Raw genomic sequence first — 19484 nt, 5'->3', positions numbered from 1 at the left:
AACTGCATTTTTATCTTCTGTGCTTGCATTTGGCACTTCAATTAAACATGGAAACTAATGACCTCATTAGATTCTTGAAAAGTAAATGCCATTAACATTGATAGTCTCTGTCTTTCTTAATAAGCCTTTCATGAAAAATAGGCCACAATGCAAACCATGCCTCGGCTAATGACCCGTGACCTGAGGATGAACCCAGACATTAATAGAACCTATTAACAGTGTAAATGTAATAACTCAGTGGGACCATATAGTCCAGCAATTAATAAGTTCACATGAAGTTCAACAGAACAACAACGAGGAAAAAAAAGCAGTTTATTCACCAGGATGGCCAAGGTTCAAAGGGGATTTTTTCTGAATTTCCTGTGGATTGGAAGGACCTTGGACTCTGCCTGCAGAAGGAGCTGGAAGGAATCTGTTCTTGCAGCTCTCACTGTGATGAGAAGGTTCTCTGTTCTTCCAGCTCTGCTTTATCGATCAGGTGAGATTCACCTTTCACGCAGAGCTCTCTTATCCTGCCATCAATAAAAAGGCCCTGGAAGAGGCTGTGCCCTTGGGCAGCTCCTCTTCCTGCCTGGTGTCACCTGAGCACGAGGGGTAGGGAAAAGGTCAGATTTATGGATCTCTAGTATTACTGTGCATGGCAGTCAATGCCTGAAATTCCAGTACTGTTTGGGACACTGGGCTGTATTTCTGCATTTCTCAAGTACTTGTACATCTGTCTTTGCTCTGGTGATTCACTTATGGAGCCTCACTGGGGGAACTCCAACAGTATGGTGAGGTTTGACTGGGCTCAGACATTAAATCATGTTGCTTTTATTGTCACATTATCTTTCCTTTCAGAATAGGAGTAGAGCAGATGTTTCTTGACTCCTGTCTTCAGTCAGGAGGTCACCACACATTTGAACAGAGCTCCATTGTTGCTTTACTTGGGTGGAAGGGCTGGTAATAACTCTGTGGGGCTGAGGAACACACGGCACAGTCATTCTCCCCCACTGCATGAATACCCTCATTTCACTCCTCCACGACTTTGGCTCCTCTTCTTCCTCCCAGACCCCATAACTGATGAGTGTTGAGGGGCCACAGCAAGTGAGGGCTAAGGAAAACTATGGAAGCCTCAAGAAAGACTTTCCAAGTGGAAAAATGTGTATTTCCAGCGTTTCTTTTGTAAAGATGTGACAGGAAAATGAAAGAAGCAGGGGAAATAATGTCTTTCAGGAATTAGAGATGTAGGGCATTAGGATGTGGGAACAAATTTGTACAGTGGGAAGAATTTTATCCCACCTTCTGGTTGAAGAGAATCTTGTGAACTGCAGCCAGGCCTGGAAATGCTGCTGCAAAGTGCTTTCTGCAGTGCTTGTGGGGTGGGCAGGAAAAGCAGGGCTGGTGTGGAGTGATGATACCCCCTGGGTGTTGCTGCTGGCCAGGAATATGTAATGAAGCCTAATCTGGAAATGGCTGTGGGAATCCTCTCCCAGCAGAGGTTTGTTCAGCCCCGGCATCGTTGCAGGCGTTGTCTTTAATCTCCCTTTGCACGTTGCTGCAGCTCCTGTCTCTGCACCTGCACTGGCTCGTGAGGGCTGGGAAAATGGCATTCCCTGCTCCCTCCAGGCAGGAATCCCAGTTATCTGTGCTGGAAACATCACAAAATGCAGCAAATTAGGTGAAGCAGAAACCTGAGGGGGGCAACAACCGAAACTGAGCTCTGCCACCCCCTGAGCTCCTCCTGCCTCGACACTGAGACCCTGAAACCTGCTCTGCACAAAGGGCAGCCTGTGAGTGACTGCACAGCTCAGGCACAAACCCTCCCCTCGCTGTTAGAAATGTTTCAAGACTGCAAAGTGCTCACTGTAAGTTAATTTTTTAATTGGAAAAGAGCACACACAGTGTGGGTAAGTTGTAAGTTCTTTGCTGTGAGTGTTGTCATCAGAGCACCTTACAGTGATGTGAGCAAAAGCTCACAGGTGCTGGGGATGCTGCTTTCATTTTCACCTCCCAAAACAGGGATTTAAGAAACCTGTTCAGTGGTGCTTCAGTGAAGCTGCCTGAGAATATTCTTCTGTTTGAACAGAGATCCAGTTAATTTGGAGTTCAGTAACTTTTATGCCCTTTGATTTCTCAGTGTGCACTTTCCCCACTTGCATTTCTCAAGGCAATACCAATAGGTAAGATGGGGTCAGTAGATCTGCTTCTTTCTGTCAACAATGAGACTGGGTCTGCTTGAACTTTCCCTCTGAGGGGACTTCCATGGCAGAGGCATCCCCTGGGCAGCAAACACCTCCTGTCTGGAGGAGCCAGCACTGATGTGCTGGGACATCATCTCCATGACAGTCAGAAACCTTTTCTCTGTGCCTGGAGATAGTTTGCAGAGTTTGTACTACAACTAGAAATTAGTTGCTAATTCTTTTTATGCCTTGCAAGGTTGCCTGTTTTTTTTTATTTTGCTTTCTGAGCGTTGCAAACAAGTGGAAAAGAAACTTGCTGGTGTCACTCAAGCCAACAGAACAGACTCTGAAGTACCTCTGGAATGCAACATGGCGTTACCCTTCTGAAGTCACATATCAAAGGAAAATCACTTCAAACTTTTCCATTTCGTGCAAAGCAATGATCCTCCTTTTCAGAAATGGGCAGAAGCTCTAAAATCTCCAGTAAAGCAATCCTGGAAAAATACTTGCCCTTCATATTTTATCCCTTTAACTTTCCTTCTGGGAATATATTATGCTCTAATGAACGTGGAAAAGGCAAGTGTCAAAGGGTGCCAGCAGCAGTTAAAGCTCTGCAGCAGGAATGCAGCTTGTGGTTGCATTAGCAGAGATTTGTGATCAAATCCAAGACTTTTTTCCCTCCATTAGTTGAAATGCTGGTGCACAATCGTCATCCTCCAAACAGGGGGGCAGGTTTATGTGGAGTAGCTGTTGTTCTTGGGTGCATTATTTGTGCATGGAGTCCTTCCAAGGCACCACAGCAGGGGCAGTGATGAGGTGCAAAGCAGGATTTGGCTGTGCTGAAGTGCTGGAGCTGAGGAACAATCCCAGGCTGAGTGTTCTGAGGGTTTTCAGAGCACAGCTCGGGGCTGGGAGGGAGTGATGCAAACAAGCAAATGGAAAAACCCATTTGAAGAAATGCCTGTGGAAAGGAGACACAATTAGGTGTTCATCAGAATTGCCCATGAAAGGAAGTTGCAACTCAAGGTGCCTCGTTCAGGAGATGTGGATTGGGAAGATTCATTTGTCAAGCCATACAGTGAGGAAATCAATGTATTTCATCAGGAAAACTGTTAAGGCTGAGATAGCCCCTAGTTAATGAATATTAAATGAATCCTGGACAGAAAGCAGCTGTTTAACAGCAGGCAGTTTTCTTTAATCCATAGTAAATGATGCAGCCTTAAATATTACTTTATAGGGTGGAGCACAAACACATGAAAAGTGCTGTAGTCATCAAAGTGAATTTGCCAGCTGGGAGGAAAACAAACTGCTCTCCTTGGTCTTGTCCTCTCTGTCTGAGGACCTGCCTTGTGCCTGCTGAGGCTCCCAGTGGGCCCTCAGTGCCCAAAGCTGGTGGGTGTTCAGAGCCATGTAGTCCATCAGTTGGTGTTGGTGTCACATTGTTTGCTGAGCCCCTTGGCTGAGAGGATGTTGTGGAACTTACCCAGAGATGGAGACATGAAGGTGTAATTGGACACAGACTTCTGCCAGCTTGCTTTGGTTTTTTCCCTAAAGCATGTTTTCAGAAGTTTTATGAGGCATAAAAAGACCAAAAAAATTTTAAAAGTTAAAAAATTAAATCAAAATTTCCCACTGCTCTCTGTTCCTAGAAATGCAGTTTCTTAGGAAAGTTGTCCTCAAACGGAGGCACAGTCACATTCGTGTGGCTGCAAAACAACACTTTGAACTTTTACAATTAAATCACCCATAACAAATAGTGTTTTGGTGTAATTTTTTTGTACTGTGTGTATCACTTTGGTCACATTTACAAGGAGGTGTGTGCGTGCCTATGCATATGGGGTAATAATATATAATATCCTATTGATTTGATGTGTAATAATATAAGATATAATTCAAAATCCCCCCTTTTTCAAACTGTGCAGGGGAACCATCTGGACTCACCGGGTGAGGTTCCTGGAGGACAGAGTCCTGAGCTCCTGGCCATCCTTCACCATCTGGAATGCTGGCAAGCAGGGCAGGAGGCTCTACAGGAGCCTGTCCCCAGCAAACAGGAAAAAGGTGAGCCAGTAAGTGGGGACAAAAGCTCTTTCACAGCTGCTCTGCCACAGCAGAGCAGGACTCTCACAGGGTGTTCTGTCCACAGAGGTGGTGATTAATATCAATCAGGGCAATTCTCAATATTTCACATGATGGATTTCTTGTTTTAAAATACCAGGTTATTTATTTAGAGCTTGTGGTACGTCTGGAGAGCGACGTGCAGGTGACTGAGCAGAGCAGCAGGTGAGCTGAGCGTGGCCAGGGCTCAGGGAAGGAGAGAACTCTGTACCTGGGTAATCCTGGACTGCCTTGTCCAGGGTGATAGCAAAAACCACTTAGAAATAAATAACTGCTAAGAAGCTTTTTGTCTTTTTAGCAGCAAAGGTATTTATTGACAATGTTGGAGGCAAAGCCAGTTCATACTGGGCAAAAACTTGCCTAACTTGTTTGTGTAAAATGAGCCATTTTATAGTCTTAAGTTCATAGTTAACACCTTCTAATTTTGATATTAATGACTGGGTGAAATCTTAGGTGAAACTTTCCTTTTGACTTGAAATTTGGGTCGTGCTCTCCTGACTTCATCCCTTGGGGTGGTCTTGAAGCATCTTCATCACTTATATCTTTTCTTTGTTCAGTGACATGACCTGTCAAATTTGCAAAATCTTGGCTTTAACTCTACAAAATCTTGGATCTTTACCATTTCATCCTGTTGAAATCTCCAGCTTACTTTAATGTGTGGCTCCTAACCCATGGCACGCTGGTCTCTATAATGGAATGGGCTGCCCAGAGAGGGGGTGGATCCCCCATCCCTGGAGGTTTTGAACTGAGCTTGGCCGTGGCACTGAGTGCCATGATCTGGTAAAGGGACTGGAGTTGGCCCAAGGGTTGGGCTTGATGATCTCAGAGGTCTTTTCCATCCCAATCCATTCTATGATTCTATAATTGCTGGACAGTCTGTACCAGAACAAAGCGACTCCAGCACTTCATGCTGCTCATGAGTTAAGTGGCCTTGCTGTGCAAACAACATTTTGCAAAGCAGAATTAGAAATTTCACAGAACTAGGGGTTTTTTTTGGTCTCTTTTCTCTTTCAGGGTCGTTCAGACACATTTCCCAGTTCCAGGGTGGGTGCTGGACAGTCCCATGGGATGCTGCTCACACATTTCCCAGCCCCAGGGTGGGTGCTGGACAGTCCCATGGGCTGCTGCTGACACATTTCCCAGCCCCAGGGTGGGTGCTGGACAGTCCCATGGGATGCTGTTCACACATTTCCCAGCCCCAGGGTGGGTGCTGGACAGTCCCATGGGCTGCTGCTGACACATTTCCCAGCCCCAGGGTGGGTGCTGGACAGTCCCATGGGATGCTGTTCACACATTTCCCAGTTCCAGGGTGGGTGCTGGACAGTCCCATGGGATGCTGCTCACACATTTCCCAGCCCCAGAGTGGGTGCTGGACAGTCCCATGGGATGCTGCTCAGACACATTTCCCAGCTCCAGAGTGGGTGCTGGACAGTCCCATGGGATGCTGTTCACACATTTCCCAGCTCCAGAGTGGGTGCTGGACAGTCCCAGGGCTGCTGCTGACACATTTCCCAGCCCCAGGGTAGGTGCTGGACAGGTCCCAGGGCTGCTGCTCAGGCTGGTTGGCCCTGTGAGCAGTTGTGCTCCCTCTGGAAAGCCTGACTGCCAAAAGCAGGGGTGAGGAGAGGGGTGAGCAGGCAAGGAGAAGCTGCAGGCCATGAGTGTCCAATTTACAGCCCATTGAAATGTGGAGCTTGCTTGGATCTGGCAATGGCAGACATTTCTCAGGACAGATTTGTCTGAGTCTAAATACCTTATTTTTATAGCATTTTCTAGTGTGCAATAACTTTTTGTTAGATAAAGGCTGCAGGGCTAATGTCAAATGGCTGTTTCTTATAAAGAGCCACAGAACATTCATTTTATGGCTGGATGTGTTTTTCTTTTCTTAAGAATATGGATGGGAAGACAAAATGACAAATATATATATAAACCTGATTAATGTTGTGGCCCTCAGACCACACACATCTGAAAAAAATAGAAGACATTTGTATATACATAGTTAAAATTACTGAATAGGCACAGGAGACAGTCAGTGTACAAAGCAAAAATTGAACTGAATTTCCTGCTTGATATTCCAATGCCATTCCAAAGCCATCCCTCAGTCATTGCCATCATGTGAACTGTATGAGGAAAGGAGATTAAATGCTGTGTGTTGTTCATTCAGAGAGGACAGACCTGTCCATTAAATGCCTTGGTCAGGCAGGGCACAGGATTTTGGGGGGTTATGGAAATACTCTCCTTTTTATTGGTATTTTCTGAGCACTTTGATCTCCACTGACTGAGCAGCAACAATTGCCCTTCCTCTGTCTGCAAAGTCAGGAGAATTAGAAAGTAAATTCCAAGGGAAGGGACTGGTGGAGTTTGGAGATGTTACAGTAAAAACAGACCAGGTTGGGATTGTAGCAGTGAGAGCAGAGGCTTTTCCATGGCTGATTTCTGATGAAATTATTGTTCTCTGCAGTGATTAAACCTCTGGTTGTGTGGATCTCTTCAGGCCACTGGAACTTTGAAGCTTTTCCAAAAGTGAGATCCTAAGTCTGTCCAGCTCAGTCAGAACTGACACTTAAATATCCTCATGTTTCAAGTGAGTTACTGGCTGTAAGTTGTGAAAATATCTCACTTCTGCAAGAGCTGATCAAAGGATTGTGCTGCTGGAGTTTCAGGAAATAAATTCATATGGTTTGCAGTAGGTAATTGGTGGCAGTTTTAATTTTATTCTAAATTAATAACAGTAAAAGGATGGTAGAAAAACTCCATATTATGCTTTTCCTCAAAAATCCTTCAGGTATTTTGTGACTAATCTGCAACTCCTGCCAAAGGCTCTGAAATCCCATCTGAGCAAAGGTTGTAAATAGTTGTTGCTTCAGCTTTTCCAGCCCTAAAAACAACAAAATACTTTTCCTGTCTCGTCCTTTAAAGAGCACCTGAGCAAGATTTAAGCTTCCATATATTCTGTTAGTTATGAGAACACTGGAGGTTCAGCATCACTTGGAATCTACAGGCAGGATCTGATGATGTAAATGGGATAGAAATTCATCAATTATGTAAAATAGACACCTTTAAAACACAGTTCCAAACCCCCTCAGGGCTAAATATGATTTATTACATCCCTACAATTGTCATTTTCTCCTCTTGAAGGTCCAGTTGTTAAAACAGTGTAATCTTAAAAGTTCCAATACTCTTTGAAATGCAGGTAAAGTGGCCAAAATTAGCTGTAAACTTTAACTAAATTCATTTAATTTACTTGTCTAAACTTAATTTTAGTTGGTTTTGTAATTTAGGTCAGTTTAGGCTCTTGAAAATGTCACCTGTGCTCTGTTTGCTGCTGCTGCATCCTTTTGTTGAGACTCAGAATTCCCTCAGATGTGCTGAGACTGACTTTGCTTGGACTGTGGAGTCCCTGCAGGGGCTTTTCTCAATTGGCACAAAGTACCTGTAGAAATTTTGGGACACATCCTCCAGGATAAACAGTAACCTCCCCATTACAGACAGCTTGGGATATTTTTGGAATTCTGAAAAAAACCCTGAACTCCTTTAAATCCTCAAGAAGATTAATTAGTTGGAACTATCAAGCTTAGGGTGTGTAAACATGTGTAAAAACCCACCTTTTCCAAACCAAGAATGTTTCCAGTATTTTTAGAAGCTGCCAAACCAAGCAGTTGCATTTGTTGTGCTGCTGAGGGGTGTTGGAAAAGCACAGCTCTGTCTCCTGCCACACAACGTTGTTTCTTAGAAAACAAAATCTGGGCAATTCCAGGAAGGAACAGTCTCTGTCTGTTCATCCTCACTGACCAACTACAGCTTCAGTCTGTTTGGAAAATGTGAATTGTGGTGAAGCCCAAAGACAAAAGGACACCTCAGCAATCCCTCCTTCCCCTCAGCCATCTGCATGGGGGATATTAAGATTTGTCTCCAAAGCACTCAGGCAACAATCCAAGGCTCAGGATTTTTGCTGAACAGCAACACAGGAAAAAAATTATTCCACTAATAGGGTTTTTTATGAATTAATTACCATGATCTCAGTATTCTTAGGGCAATTCTGCTTCCTGGCTGTTCCCTCCCTGATTCACACCCCTGACATGGCTCAGCATCAGCATTTCTGCAGGAATGAAGGCAAACAGACCTTGCCTTGTTCCAAACACATCCGTCGTGGCTATAATTTGCAGCTGAAGATGGAAACCAAATGTTTTTTGGGATGCTCCATGTGCCTGGAGGCTTTCTGAGCTGTCTTGTCTACTCTTTTATTCTCCACCAGACTTCAGCTAAAAGGAGAACTTCAGCATTAACATTTTTGTGTCATTTCTGAGGGCTGAAAATAGGGCTGAGCTCACAGCAAGGCAGGGGGAGGAGGAACCAGCACCAAATGAGTGGCCTGAAAACAGGAGCCAGGCCCTGCAGTGCCCTCTGACAGCTCTGGGGGCAAACTCCAAAGCTCCAGGAAGGAGTTAGAAGGCCCTTTTTCCTGGTCAGTGACCACTGAAGTCCATCTGTTGGTTTCTCTTCATGTTTTTCCAAGAGCAGCATCCCCAACCCCTGTGGTTCAGCTCTGATCCTTCACACAGCCAAGGGATGGGGGGGACCTGCAGCATTTTAACCACTCTAGGAGTATATAAATGGCATCAGGAGGGTGGAGTGGGGACATGGGAAAGCAAAGAAACAATGGGAAGAATATCACACCCTCCTTGAGTGTGGAATGGGAAATAGGATGGCAACAGGAGAATGAGAGAGAGCCTCCAGAAGAAGGGGAGAGAGAGAGGTGGAATTGGAAAGTCTCAGTTAAATCCTGGTATAAAGTATCCTAAAATGAGGTGAGGTAAAATGGAAGGTTCATTTTGGACCATAGGAAGTAGTTCATGGTGAAAATACAGGCAGGAAAGGTCCCTCCTTGCTCCTTCCACTTGGGAAGTTGGCCAGCACAGAGCCTGCACCCCTGGGATGTTCCTGGCACAGCTCAGGGGGGTTCCTGCTCCAGAGGGGTGAGACCCCACTCTCAGAGTGTATGTTGTGTGTCATAAGGGAACTTCTGTATGCCCAGTGTGGAGCTGCTTGTTTTGCATGTTGGGTTCTGCCACTGAAGTTCTCCTGAGTGCCTTTGCCAGGGTGTCCAAGGGGAAGCTGCTGCTCTGCTCAGTGGGATGGTGTCTCAGTGGAGCCAGGAAAGGCATGTTTGGGCTTTGAAGGTGCCCACACCTTCTGGCCTGGCTGCAGAGGGGACACAAAAGCAGCTCCTGATGCAGAACATCCCTCAGATTAAGACAGAATTGTTTGCTGGCCCCTGTCTGTGGCACATCAGGAGATGGTGATGCCTCTGCCTGTCTCCTGCTCTGTTGGCCATCACTGGATCTATTCCAGTTGCACTGTGATGCTTTCAGTCACTTTGTTTGGACACCAATGGCCAGAATTGATTTCCCCTCTGCAGAGATGGGTATTAACAGCTTCCCAGGCTTCCTGCAAGCTGGAATGGAAGAACTAAAAATAGAAGAATGAACAGGGTCAGCAGCAGTTTAAAACAGATGGAGGACTGAGTGAGATGTGGAGAGAATGGAGTAGGGAGGATCTGCCCATGTGGGATTTTGCAGAGTTTGCAGGTTGTGTCTTTGAAGGTGACTTTTATGGGACAGCTGATGCAACAAGGAGGGAGAGGAGACAGTGAACAGGTGGCCATTAACTGAGAGGTTTCCCAGTTTTCCATCATATTCTGCTAAGTTATTCCCTCTTCCATGGAAAACCTGCCTCTGGGATCCATCCAGCTCGAGCAGACCTTGAGAATGTGCAGAAATTCTGGTTTGTGGCTTCCTGTAAAGGATCAGTACAGACCTAAAGCAAAGCACAGGTGAAAATCAGGAGAGGGAATAAAATCCTGTGAAGATCCCTCACCAGAAAAGGACATCACTGGGTGGGCTGCTGAAATCTTTGGGTTTCCACCAGGAAATGTGAGTGGATTGGGAAGTGTGAGGAAACATTCCCTGCAGTCAAGCGAGTCAGGTAGGAAAGGTTAATTGTTGTGTAAGGGCAGCAGAGCTCCATAGGCAGGTGGGCACAGCCCAGGCTCCTCCTCTGCCATTCCTGGGGGCATCCCTGGTCCTGCCCAGGGGGCACAGTTGGAGGAGGATCACCCTCCTTTTCCCCAGGGAGGGCTGATGGCCCAGCCTGGGTGTCCCCTGGTTATGAGGCAGATCCAGCCACAGAAGGGCTTTTGTCTTCCTCAAACATGTCCTTCCAGAGCAGAGGTTGTTTTTGAGTAAATATCTTTATCTTTTGAGCTGTGCAAACTTTCTGAGGGAGAAAACTATTTCTCCTTTTTCCCTTACACCACTGTTAATGGGTATTGCAATTCATACTTCTAAATATTGCAGTAATTCCACAGCCTGCCTGTAACACACTCTGCCCCCCAGTTTGGGGCTGAGGGAATCAGGAGGCTTCTTCCTTTGCTTTGGAATTGTGCAGATTTGCACACAAGTGATGTTCAAACCAAAAATATGTAATATTTGATATATTTTCCTAAAAACAAAGTGTGGTCTGAGGACTCTGAGCCTCAATGGTGTCATACTCTCAGAGGCACTGCCCAGGAGTCATTTTGCTAAAAGGAGGGCAGAAAAAAGCAAACTGAGACTGTTCTATGGCTTTGTAACTCAGGTTCCTCCTAGGGAGACAGGAGTTCATGTGTGGGTGGATGGTCTTCATAAAAGCTACAAGAAAGAAGCCCATTAATGCAGGAAAATAAATAGGTGACTCTGGGTTTATCCTGATAAAGTAAATAACTCACATGAGCCTGATGCCCTGAGTCCTCCTTGTAGGATAAACAACTGGGCCTAAGTCCTGTATTTAGACTCCAGACATGGCTCTGCTTTAATTGGAAAATAAACAGTGTGTGTCAGAAAAACAGTTGACTGAGAATTTGGCCACCCACGTGGGGAAGGGCCTGGCAGAGGAATTGCCCATTCAAGTCTGACCTGTTCTTTACTACTGTAAATATCAGATTTGAAGCTGCCTGAGCCCACTGAGGATTCCACAGGGAGATACCTCAGGGGCAGCTCAAACAAGGCTTGGAGTTGTTTCCATCTCCCAAGAGAAATTTGTTTCCATCTTCCAGTTTCAAGGGAAATTTGTCACAGGCTCTCACCTGTGGTTTTTTATGGAGCTGCTGTGCCCATTCCATGTGTGGGATGTCCTGGGAGTCAGGATGGAAAAGGCACTTGGCAGAGGTTCCTACCCCTGGCAGAGAGAGTTGTGGCCCAGGGTGAGAGGAGGGATTGTGATTATTGGCAATTTGGTGATACAAGAACTGTCCTTGGAGAGAGACTGTTTCCAAGGGCATGGAGTGACAGGACAGGGGGAAATGGTTTTAAATTGCCAGAAAGTAAATTTAGATTGGATATAGGAAAGAAATTAATTCCTGTTGAGAAATCTAAGCAGCAGCCAGGGGGTTTTGTTAACTTTTATACCATGGTTTTGTTTATTATGATCACAGCTTCAAGGACAGGAAAGCACTAGTGGTGAAGCTGAGATTTGCAGAATATTGGAGAATTTTACAGGTGGTTAATACAGAATGAAGAGAAAACAGCCCAGGAAGCTCCTTCCATGGTGGCCTCTCCTTGTTCCCCTCCACGGACACACATCCTGATATCCAGTGTGTGAGCACATGTAAATGAGGTGGCAGAGGGAGCTTGGGATGCAGTTTGCTGTCACACCATCTGATTTTTCAACTCCAGGAAAGCATTCCAGTGGGCATGGAAACAGGGCCAGGATGTAAAGGGTATGAAGGGGAAAAAAGTCAGGCCCTGGTTCCTCCTCTGTGCTGGAGGAGCTGCTGGTGTGTCCCTGTCTGACCCTGCTGAGCTGCAGCAGCCACAGACACCTGGGGCCATGTCCAGGGGCTCCCTGAATTCCCTCTTTCCTTCTGTGTCCATCAGAATGCCTGAGACAGGCTCAGAGTCCCCAGTGCAGTCCTTGCCTCAGGCTCAACCAGGGCAGGAGTCTGGCCCTGCTGCTGGGAGGGGGTTCCTGCACTCCCAAACCCCACGGGGAAAATGTAACACTTCTTCATGTTCTGCTCTTTCCTTTGGTCCTGTTTGTTTTCCAGGATGGAATGTCTCCCTCTGAGAGGCTCCAGGGACTGTCCCTGCCCACCCCTCCAGTTCAGCCCATTTTCCAGCCCTGCTTGTAATCCCTTGATACTTTTGTTTGCATTCTCTGCCACTGATGTTTAATGAAGGAAGTGTTATTATGGTATCAAAAAACCAGCGTTTCCCTCTGCCCAAACAGAATGAGGTCACTTTAGGTAAAAGAAAACCATCCTAATCACAGGAAGAAAATGTGTGAGAGAGATTTTAGACACTGAAAGCAAGCCAGGCTTTTGCACCCTTCTCTAACCTAATAAATTAATAAACAGCTGTTTGGCTTTTCAGATTTTCTCAGCAGTAAGTGTTGTTAATCAATTTTTAATGGGGCAATTAAAAAGATATGAAAGCTGCTGTCCAGCTCTCACCAGAATAATTGATTTCTGTAGGACCTCAACTCTCCCAACTGTTCTGCTTCAGCATAAGAGCTCTGTGTGGATGGTCTGAGTGAACCCAATGGCAGGCAGAGAAAACAGAGCTGTGTTTATTTTAAAGAGACTTCCAAATGTCCCTGGCAACCTAAAGGCTCCAAAGTGATGGCACTGTGTATTTGGGAGGGCAGGCATTTATCCTGCCTGCATATTTATGAGGAATGCAAACAAAACACATTCTGAAGTATGTGGCACCTCGGGCTGCAAATAATGCTTCATAACTGCAGGAGGAATAACCAAAATGAATCAGCAATTAAATGTGTTGAAACACCCAATTTTCTGAACTTTTCAGTTGAAAAATACAAGTCCATGACCATAGGAATTCCCAGAGCTGGTGTTGGCACTGGGATTGCCAGAGCAGCCAAAGCTGTGGTGCAGCTCTGCTGTCCCAAGGGGTCTGGTGGCACATTCTCTTGTATTATGTTATATAAAAGAAGGTTTTAATTGTCTTGGGTGTCCAGTGGGAGTGCCAGAATGAGGAGACTGCTCTCTGGTTTTAGTTGCTCAGCAGATCACTGAGGATGAGGGTGGTGATCTCACAGATGTCCTTACCCAGTCAGTGGCTTTGGTCGCCTGTTCTCGTGTTCCTGGGAGCAGAAAATGCTCAGCAACAACTGCAGAGTTTGTGCATCTCCTCAAGTCACACCCAGAAAGGACTGAATGAATGTCTGAGCTCTGTAGGAGGCAATTCCCTGTCCCAGTGTCCATTCCATGCCTGCAGCTTTCCTTTCATGGTTACACTGCAGAGGAAATCCTGCTCTGGAAATGCTCTGCTTCTCTTTTCCAGGTAATTGCATTTTGTGATGTGGATGAAAAGAAAATAGCAAAAGGATTCTACACTTATGAGGAGTCTGAGGTGAGTTAAAACCACTTTTGTGTCCTTTACTGTGATCTGGAGTGTCCTGGGAAATGGGATGGAGTGTATCACTGATTTTAAATGTTATTCAGCAACTCATTTTGGTAAGGAGGCTGTGACAGAAGACTGGAGGGCTGGGGATTGACTCTGGAGGGCAAACTGGGGCCACATCTGTGGGCCTCTCACTCACTGCAGCCAGTTTAGAAAGACAAAATCCATATTCTGAAAGGATCTTAGTTTTGGGATAAAATAATCTTCACTGACAGGTTTTTAAGTGGGAGTAGAATTTGGTTTATGGTGGATAAAAGGGAAAGGAACTCCCAGAATAAGTTTTTGAGGAAGTTCTCTTGTGAATTCAGTTACCTGAGGTTACAAGATCCTTATGTGTGATGGGAGGGGCAGGAGAGGCCCCTCCTCAGGAGCAGCTTGGGCTCAGCCTGGGGTAACTTTACACTCAGGTTCTGTGCTGGGCAGCCACTGAGTGCTTTGAGGTGTGTGGAGGAAACTGGGAGTCAGGATTTTGCCCTGGAATACTGAGGACTCCCTGCCAGTGTCAGTAGGAGGGATACAGATCCATCAGATTTGCTTTCCAAAGACATCCCACCCTTTCAGTCATAAAGAAGGTTGTACTGCAACCTGTTGGGAGTCCTTTGGAAATTCTGCAGCTTAGATCCTGGTGAGTCCCAGTTGGGCACAAAGCCACTTCCCAGCTCCCCCTGGGAGGGAAAGATCCTCCTCTGTCCCTGCTGCTGTGCCTGCTCTGTGCTCTCTGAGGGCACAGCAGCTGATGCAGCTCATGAAGTGCCAAAAAGTCAATCCACCAAAAAAAGAAAGAAGGTGTATTTTATGGGGAGGGTTATTGGAGCTGCACACCCTGCCCTGGGATCAAAGGGGGGGTTGTCTGGGGATGTGCTGAAAGCCTGGAGGGAAGGGAAGGAGCAGTGGAGGAGTGAGACCTGCTCCAGATCCAGGGCTGGTGGGAACTGTAACTTCCCTCAAAGCAACACAATGCACTGCAAGGGGATGGCACTGAAATCAGGGGCACTGAGGGGTCAGGGTATTCAGCACAAGGGCTCAGGAGAACCTGCTGCCCTTTTCGAGCTGAGCAGCCCCTCAGCCCAAGCAGGTCACTGAGTTCATCTCTGCTGTTCCTCCTGCAGGAGAGCCCCAAGCCCCGAGTGCCCGTGTGCCACTTCAGGGACGCGGCCCCTCCGCTCGTGCTCTGCGTGAAGCTGGTGAGTGAGTGAGTGTCCCCTGGGCCCCTCTGCAGCTCAGGGCTTGCTCCTTGGAACATGTTTTTATGTTTACTGGAAGCAGCTCTGCCCAGGTGATTGCCCTTTTTTATCAGACTGGTTGTGCAGGGTGTCTCAGGGGTCTAAACCAGCAGCACTGGGTAGAATTGAGAGTAAGGAAAGGCACAGGCTCTGTGAAGGAGCTCGGAGCTGTCCTACTCCTTGCCCACCACCATTCCAAACACAAGTGAGCAGCAGCACTCCTGCCTCCCTCAGGCCTGGTATTGTGCAGCCCCAGGTATGGCAAAGGCTTTGTTTTTAAATCAGTCCTTAAAAACCTTTTTCTTTGGCACTGCCAGTTCTGAAGCATCTTCTGTGCCCGACTGTGGTAACTGATTTCAAATGCTTTAATTGGCCTCATAACACAGCTAGAAGCTGATCAGCAGCAGATCTTTTGTAACACAGTGTATGGGATAACACAGAAGCTTTAAAGCAAAATAGCAAATGCACTCCAGCTGCAAACATGAGTAAAAAACCTCTGACAGTAACTCAAACCTGCAGCTACCCACAAACTGAGCCCCCAGCACTGTCCTGGCTCTGTGCAGAGATGGGTTGGCTGACTCTCATCTCCTGTGGCAGAGCCTGCTTTTAACTTGGCACTCCACCCTCACCCTGAGATCCCAGCTATGGGTTGTACAGCCAGACTCAAAGTGCCTCGGGGCATTATCGTGCTTGATAAACTCTTGGATCAGCAAGTAATATTACAACTAATTTAATTTTTCATACTATGTATGATGGTGGGTGGAAGTCTCCAGACAAAACATCTGTGCAACCTGTTCTAAAGCACATTTAATCTGTGAAGCCCTTACAATGAGACTATTATACAACATCTTGTCTGAAAACTCTGCTCTGTGACTTCAGTTGGGATTTCAGGCTGTTTTTCCACTCATGGCCACTGAGCATTTTCTCCTTGCTTATTCTTCACCAACCCAAGTTTATCACCATTCTTCTTCTGAAGAAAGTGGCCTTTAAGGGGCTTTGCTGGCTTTTGTTTTGCTGTTCATGGTAGGGGATTATTTTTCACTTTAATACAGACAAACCCTGCGTGTTTCTGTGCAGCTCCAAGAGGGTGGTTTTGGAGATTAGATGTGTTTATTAAGTGGGTTGTTTACAAGAAGTGACTCTGCTGGCCACGTCCTTGGAGGAGTGTTGGCTCATTTCTTTCTTCAGGCTTTGGTACCAGAGCAAATCCTTCTGTAAGGAGCAGGACTGCTCTGATCTTTGCTCAGTTTGTATTTTATTGTGGCTTCCCAAAGGGCTGGAGCTGGAATTGTGTTTTCTGTGTGTGAGTTTGTGCTGCAGAGGATAAAAATGTGGCAGTACCTGCTGAGAGCAGCAAGAGCCACTTCACCCAGGGCTTGTGCTGTGTCTGCTCTGCCTTGGGGGCAAAAGCCAAATGCTTAGAACTGTTGTGCTGTGTCCTGCTTTGGCTTGGATTCCAAGGGCTGGAAGTGAAAGGGGTTTGCAGTTTTCTGTTGCAGCAATTGAACTGGTTTGATTGTATAAAGTTTTCAGAAAATCTGCTGTTAGAGCACTTCCTGTACAGCCCTGCCTGGATCTGCCACCTCAGTCCTGTGCTCTGGAATGAAAGATTTGTGTTCAACTCTCCACTTAATTCAGCATCTGAGCTATTCTGTGTATTTTTTTAACCCCTCTACAGAGCAGGTTATTTTTCCAGCAAGATAAACACAACAGTTTCATACCCTGTGTCCCAACCTGGGGAATCCTGGGCTTAGGAATCATTAGTGGGGCTGAAGGTCCTATCAAGACCTTCATTTCTGAGAATTCCCTGCTGATGTGAGGGGTAAGTTCTGCAGATGGACCTGTGACAGGTTGGGTTATTTAACTGACCTGTAAAACAAGGACCCAGTCCTTCCAAGTGCTGAATTCCACCAGAATTCCTGGTTTTGAGAAGCTGAACCCAAAAAGTACTCAACATCTGTCATAATTCAGGGCCTTCTGCTCAGGTAAGGACGTGGTTCCCTTGGGGAAATGGAGCCCTTGTTTAAAAGCCTTGGCCCTTCTCCAAATTACTAATTAGACAGACCTGCATTCCTGAATTCAGGGTCATTAAACATCCCAGAGTAATTTTTTTAAATCCATTTATTCAAGTCCAGCATTCCACCTCTAATTCCCCAGTTTCATCTGGATTCAGTTTTGTACCTTCCCTTCCTAAACACTCAGTGGTGCTTTATGTTGTTCAGACTTCACTGTTGCTGCCCTGATCAACCACAACACGAGCAATCCCTTTATCACCTCCTGTGGTATTGGCAGCTTTAATTAGGGTGGGTTTGGGGTTTTTTTGGTGGCATTCCTGAAGCTCAGTAGAATGAAGGGCCCCAGGAAGATCCCTGGAGCAGAAATGCTCAGAAGTGCTGAAGTTGCCATGTTTTCTTAATGACCTCACTGAGGCTGCTCATGGACCAAACCTACCCAGTTCCTGTGCTGATAACACAAGTGGGGCTCAAAAGGAAACACCTTTAGCTCTGCAGAGCTTTTCAGTGCCTGAGGAAAGGTTTATTTTAGCAGACAAAGCCAATCAGTGCTCAGAATGTCCCCAAACCAACCACTTGTTTTGTCAAAGCTGGCCCATTCTGTGCCAGTGTCTGCATTAGGGAATACAAGGAGCAGGGCTGGGGAGCAGCCACAGGAGCTGGGGAGGTGTCTGTACCTCCCACACTGATCTGAACACTTCACTTTTCAACAGACACTTCACTTTTGAATGGAAACATTTCTGAGCCCTGCTTTATTTGTTCAGTTCTGCCAACTGGACCTTCTTCTGTGGTCTGAAGAATTAAATTACCCAAACTTGTTACAGCCTGAAATGAATTTGTCTGATTGATTTAATTCTCTTGTTCTTCCCTCCAGGATTTGACAGGAGGAGTGTTTGAAACAAACCTGGACATGCTGAACCTGAAGGAAGGGACAGATTATTATCACTTTAACTAAAGCCAAGGTGAGGCTGCTGCTCTCTGTGTGTCTGGTGCAGGAACCCCAAACACTTCAGGGGTTTAGAATTTTTCAGTAATTTGTACTTCATTACTTTAATCCTTGGGCTGAGCAAGCCCTTGCTGAGGGAGGTTGTAGTTACACCAGGGGTAGTGCTGTGTGCTGGTTGCACATCACTCAGTCTGACTGGGAAATTGTATTTCTGATGTAAATACCCATCAAACAGAGCCCAGGGGGTTCCAGAGCCCTGTGCCCACAGGGAGGGCTCAGGCAAAGCACTGCAGGGGTGGAGAGGTCTCTGTCACACCCTGCTTGGGGCCCTCAGCCCTTCCCTCTGCACAGGGCCAGGGCTGGCATTCCAGGGGAACATTCCAGTGACAGCACCTGGACAGGCAAGGAGGAGGAGGAGGGTGGAGGCTCAAGGATGGAATTGGCTCATGCAGTGGAAGAAAGAGCAATTTCAAGATTAAGTAAGAGGAAAAGGATTGCAAGCAGGAAGAACTGAACTGAGAATGGGAGCTGGGCAGGTCCCAGGATTGATCTTCTCTGGGGTTGAATCAGAGATTGGAAATCAATTGTAATTAATATCCTGGAAGAGCAGGATCCTCATCAGTAGATCATCACATTTGCAGAGATGTGTCTATATACACACAGCCACTGTTCAAGTGTGGGATGGTGGGACTTAATTAGAGCCATCAATTAGCAGTGTAATTATAATGTCATGTGGGCTCCCCATCACAGGAGTCTCACTAAGGAGCAGTGTTGGAGCAGTTTTATTGTACAGGAGTAAGGAATGGGCTGGATTCCAGGCAGGTGCTTGAAGAACTGGCTCACCTCCAGTCTGCAGAAGAAAAAAAGCTCATCCCTAAAGCTACTTTACCACAGAAACCATTTGCATGAATTAGTTACATAAAGGGTAGTTAAGAGAGGCTTTAAGTGAAATAAAACCTGGATATTTTTTTTGCTTGACTGTGCCACAGGAATGACATTTCTCCACTTGCTGACAAACAAATGCTTCAGGGAGCACTGCAGCAGGTCAGGTTTAACACTCAGCAAGCACAGGCTCTGTCAGTCAGGACAGACAGAACCCTGCCATGAGGACAGACAGGTCAGAGTGACACAGCAGGACAAGGACCTGCCACAAAAGGACACGAAGAACTGCAGACAGTGGCTCTGGGTTGCCTTCCTGTGGCCCATCTGCACGGAGCTGTCAGTTCTGCCCCATGGCCAGTGAGTCCAGCTCAGCTCCTGCTGGGCCCAGCGTGTCAGGATGCCATGGCACTGCCTCCAGTGTCTGCAGCCTCCTCACGCTGAACTCTGCCAGAGAGAGGGAAAGAGAGGTCACAGGAGCAGGGCTGTGCCACCAGTGCCCTGACAGTGCCCATGGTGTAGCCTGAGCAGGACATAAAGCTGTGACAGTGACAGGCCTTTTAACACCACGGGTTTAACTGCCCTCTAGGAAACCCCATTTGTACAAACTTAAAGGAATGGTAAGTGTTGATTTGAGCTGAAATTAAGTTCATTCAGCTTCTCATACTGGAAAGTTTGGCCTCCTCTGT

The 19484-nt window shown here is 46.4% G+C and overlaps 2 protein-coding genes across 4 annotated transcripts in view; one reads left to right on the top strand and one right to left on the bottom strand.

Moving 5' to 3' along the window:
• B3GNTL1 (UDP-GlcNAc:betaGal beta-1,3-N-acetylglucosaminyltransferase like 1) overlaps positions 1–19484 on the top strand; it is a 108042-nt gene that overhangs the window by 87787 nt on the left and 771 nt on the right. For all 3 annotated transcript variants that reach the window (XM_071573869.1, XM_071573870.1, XM_071573868.1), the window contains 4 exons: positions 4085–4220; positions 13616–13684; positions 14845–14919; positions 17845–17932. In XM_071573869.1, the coding sequence (XP_071429970.1) occupies positions 4085–4220; positions 13616–13684; positions 14845–14919; positions 17845–17925 (361 nt within the window). In that variant the 3' untranslated portion in view covers positions 17926–17932. The remainder of the gene's footprint in view (positions 1–4084; positions 4221–13615; positions 13685–14844; positions 14920–17844; positions 17933–19484) is intronic.
• The window catches only part of TBCD (tubulin folding cofactor D), a 118300-nt gene continuing 117498 nt past the window's right edge, over positions 18683–19484 (bottom strand). The window contains exon 40 of the mRNA XM_071573866.1: positions 18683–19242. Within this exon, the coding sequence (XP_071429967.1) occupies positions 19231–19242 (12 nt within the window). The 3' untranslated portion in view covers positions 18683–19230. The remainder of the gene's footprint in view (positions 19243–19484) is intronic.

Source organism: Pithys albifrons, chromosome 19, assembly GCF_047495875.1.
Source record: "Pithys albifrons albifrons isolate INPA30051 chromosome 19, PitAlb_v1, whole genome shotgun sequence".
Classification (NCBI taxonomy): Eukaryota; Metazoa; Chordata; class Aves; order Passeriformes; family Thamnophilidae; genus Pithys; species Pithys albifrons.
Note: the sequence above shows the minus strand (reverse complement) of the source record. Positions and strands in the feature narration are given on the sequence as shown.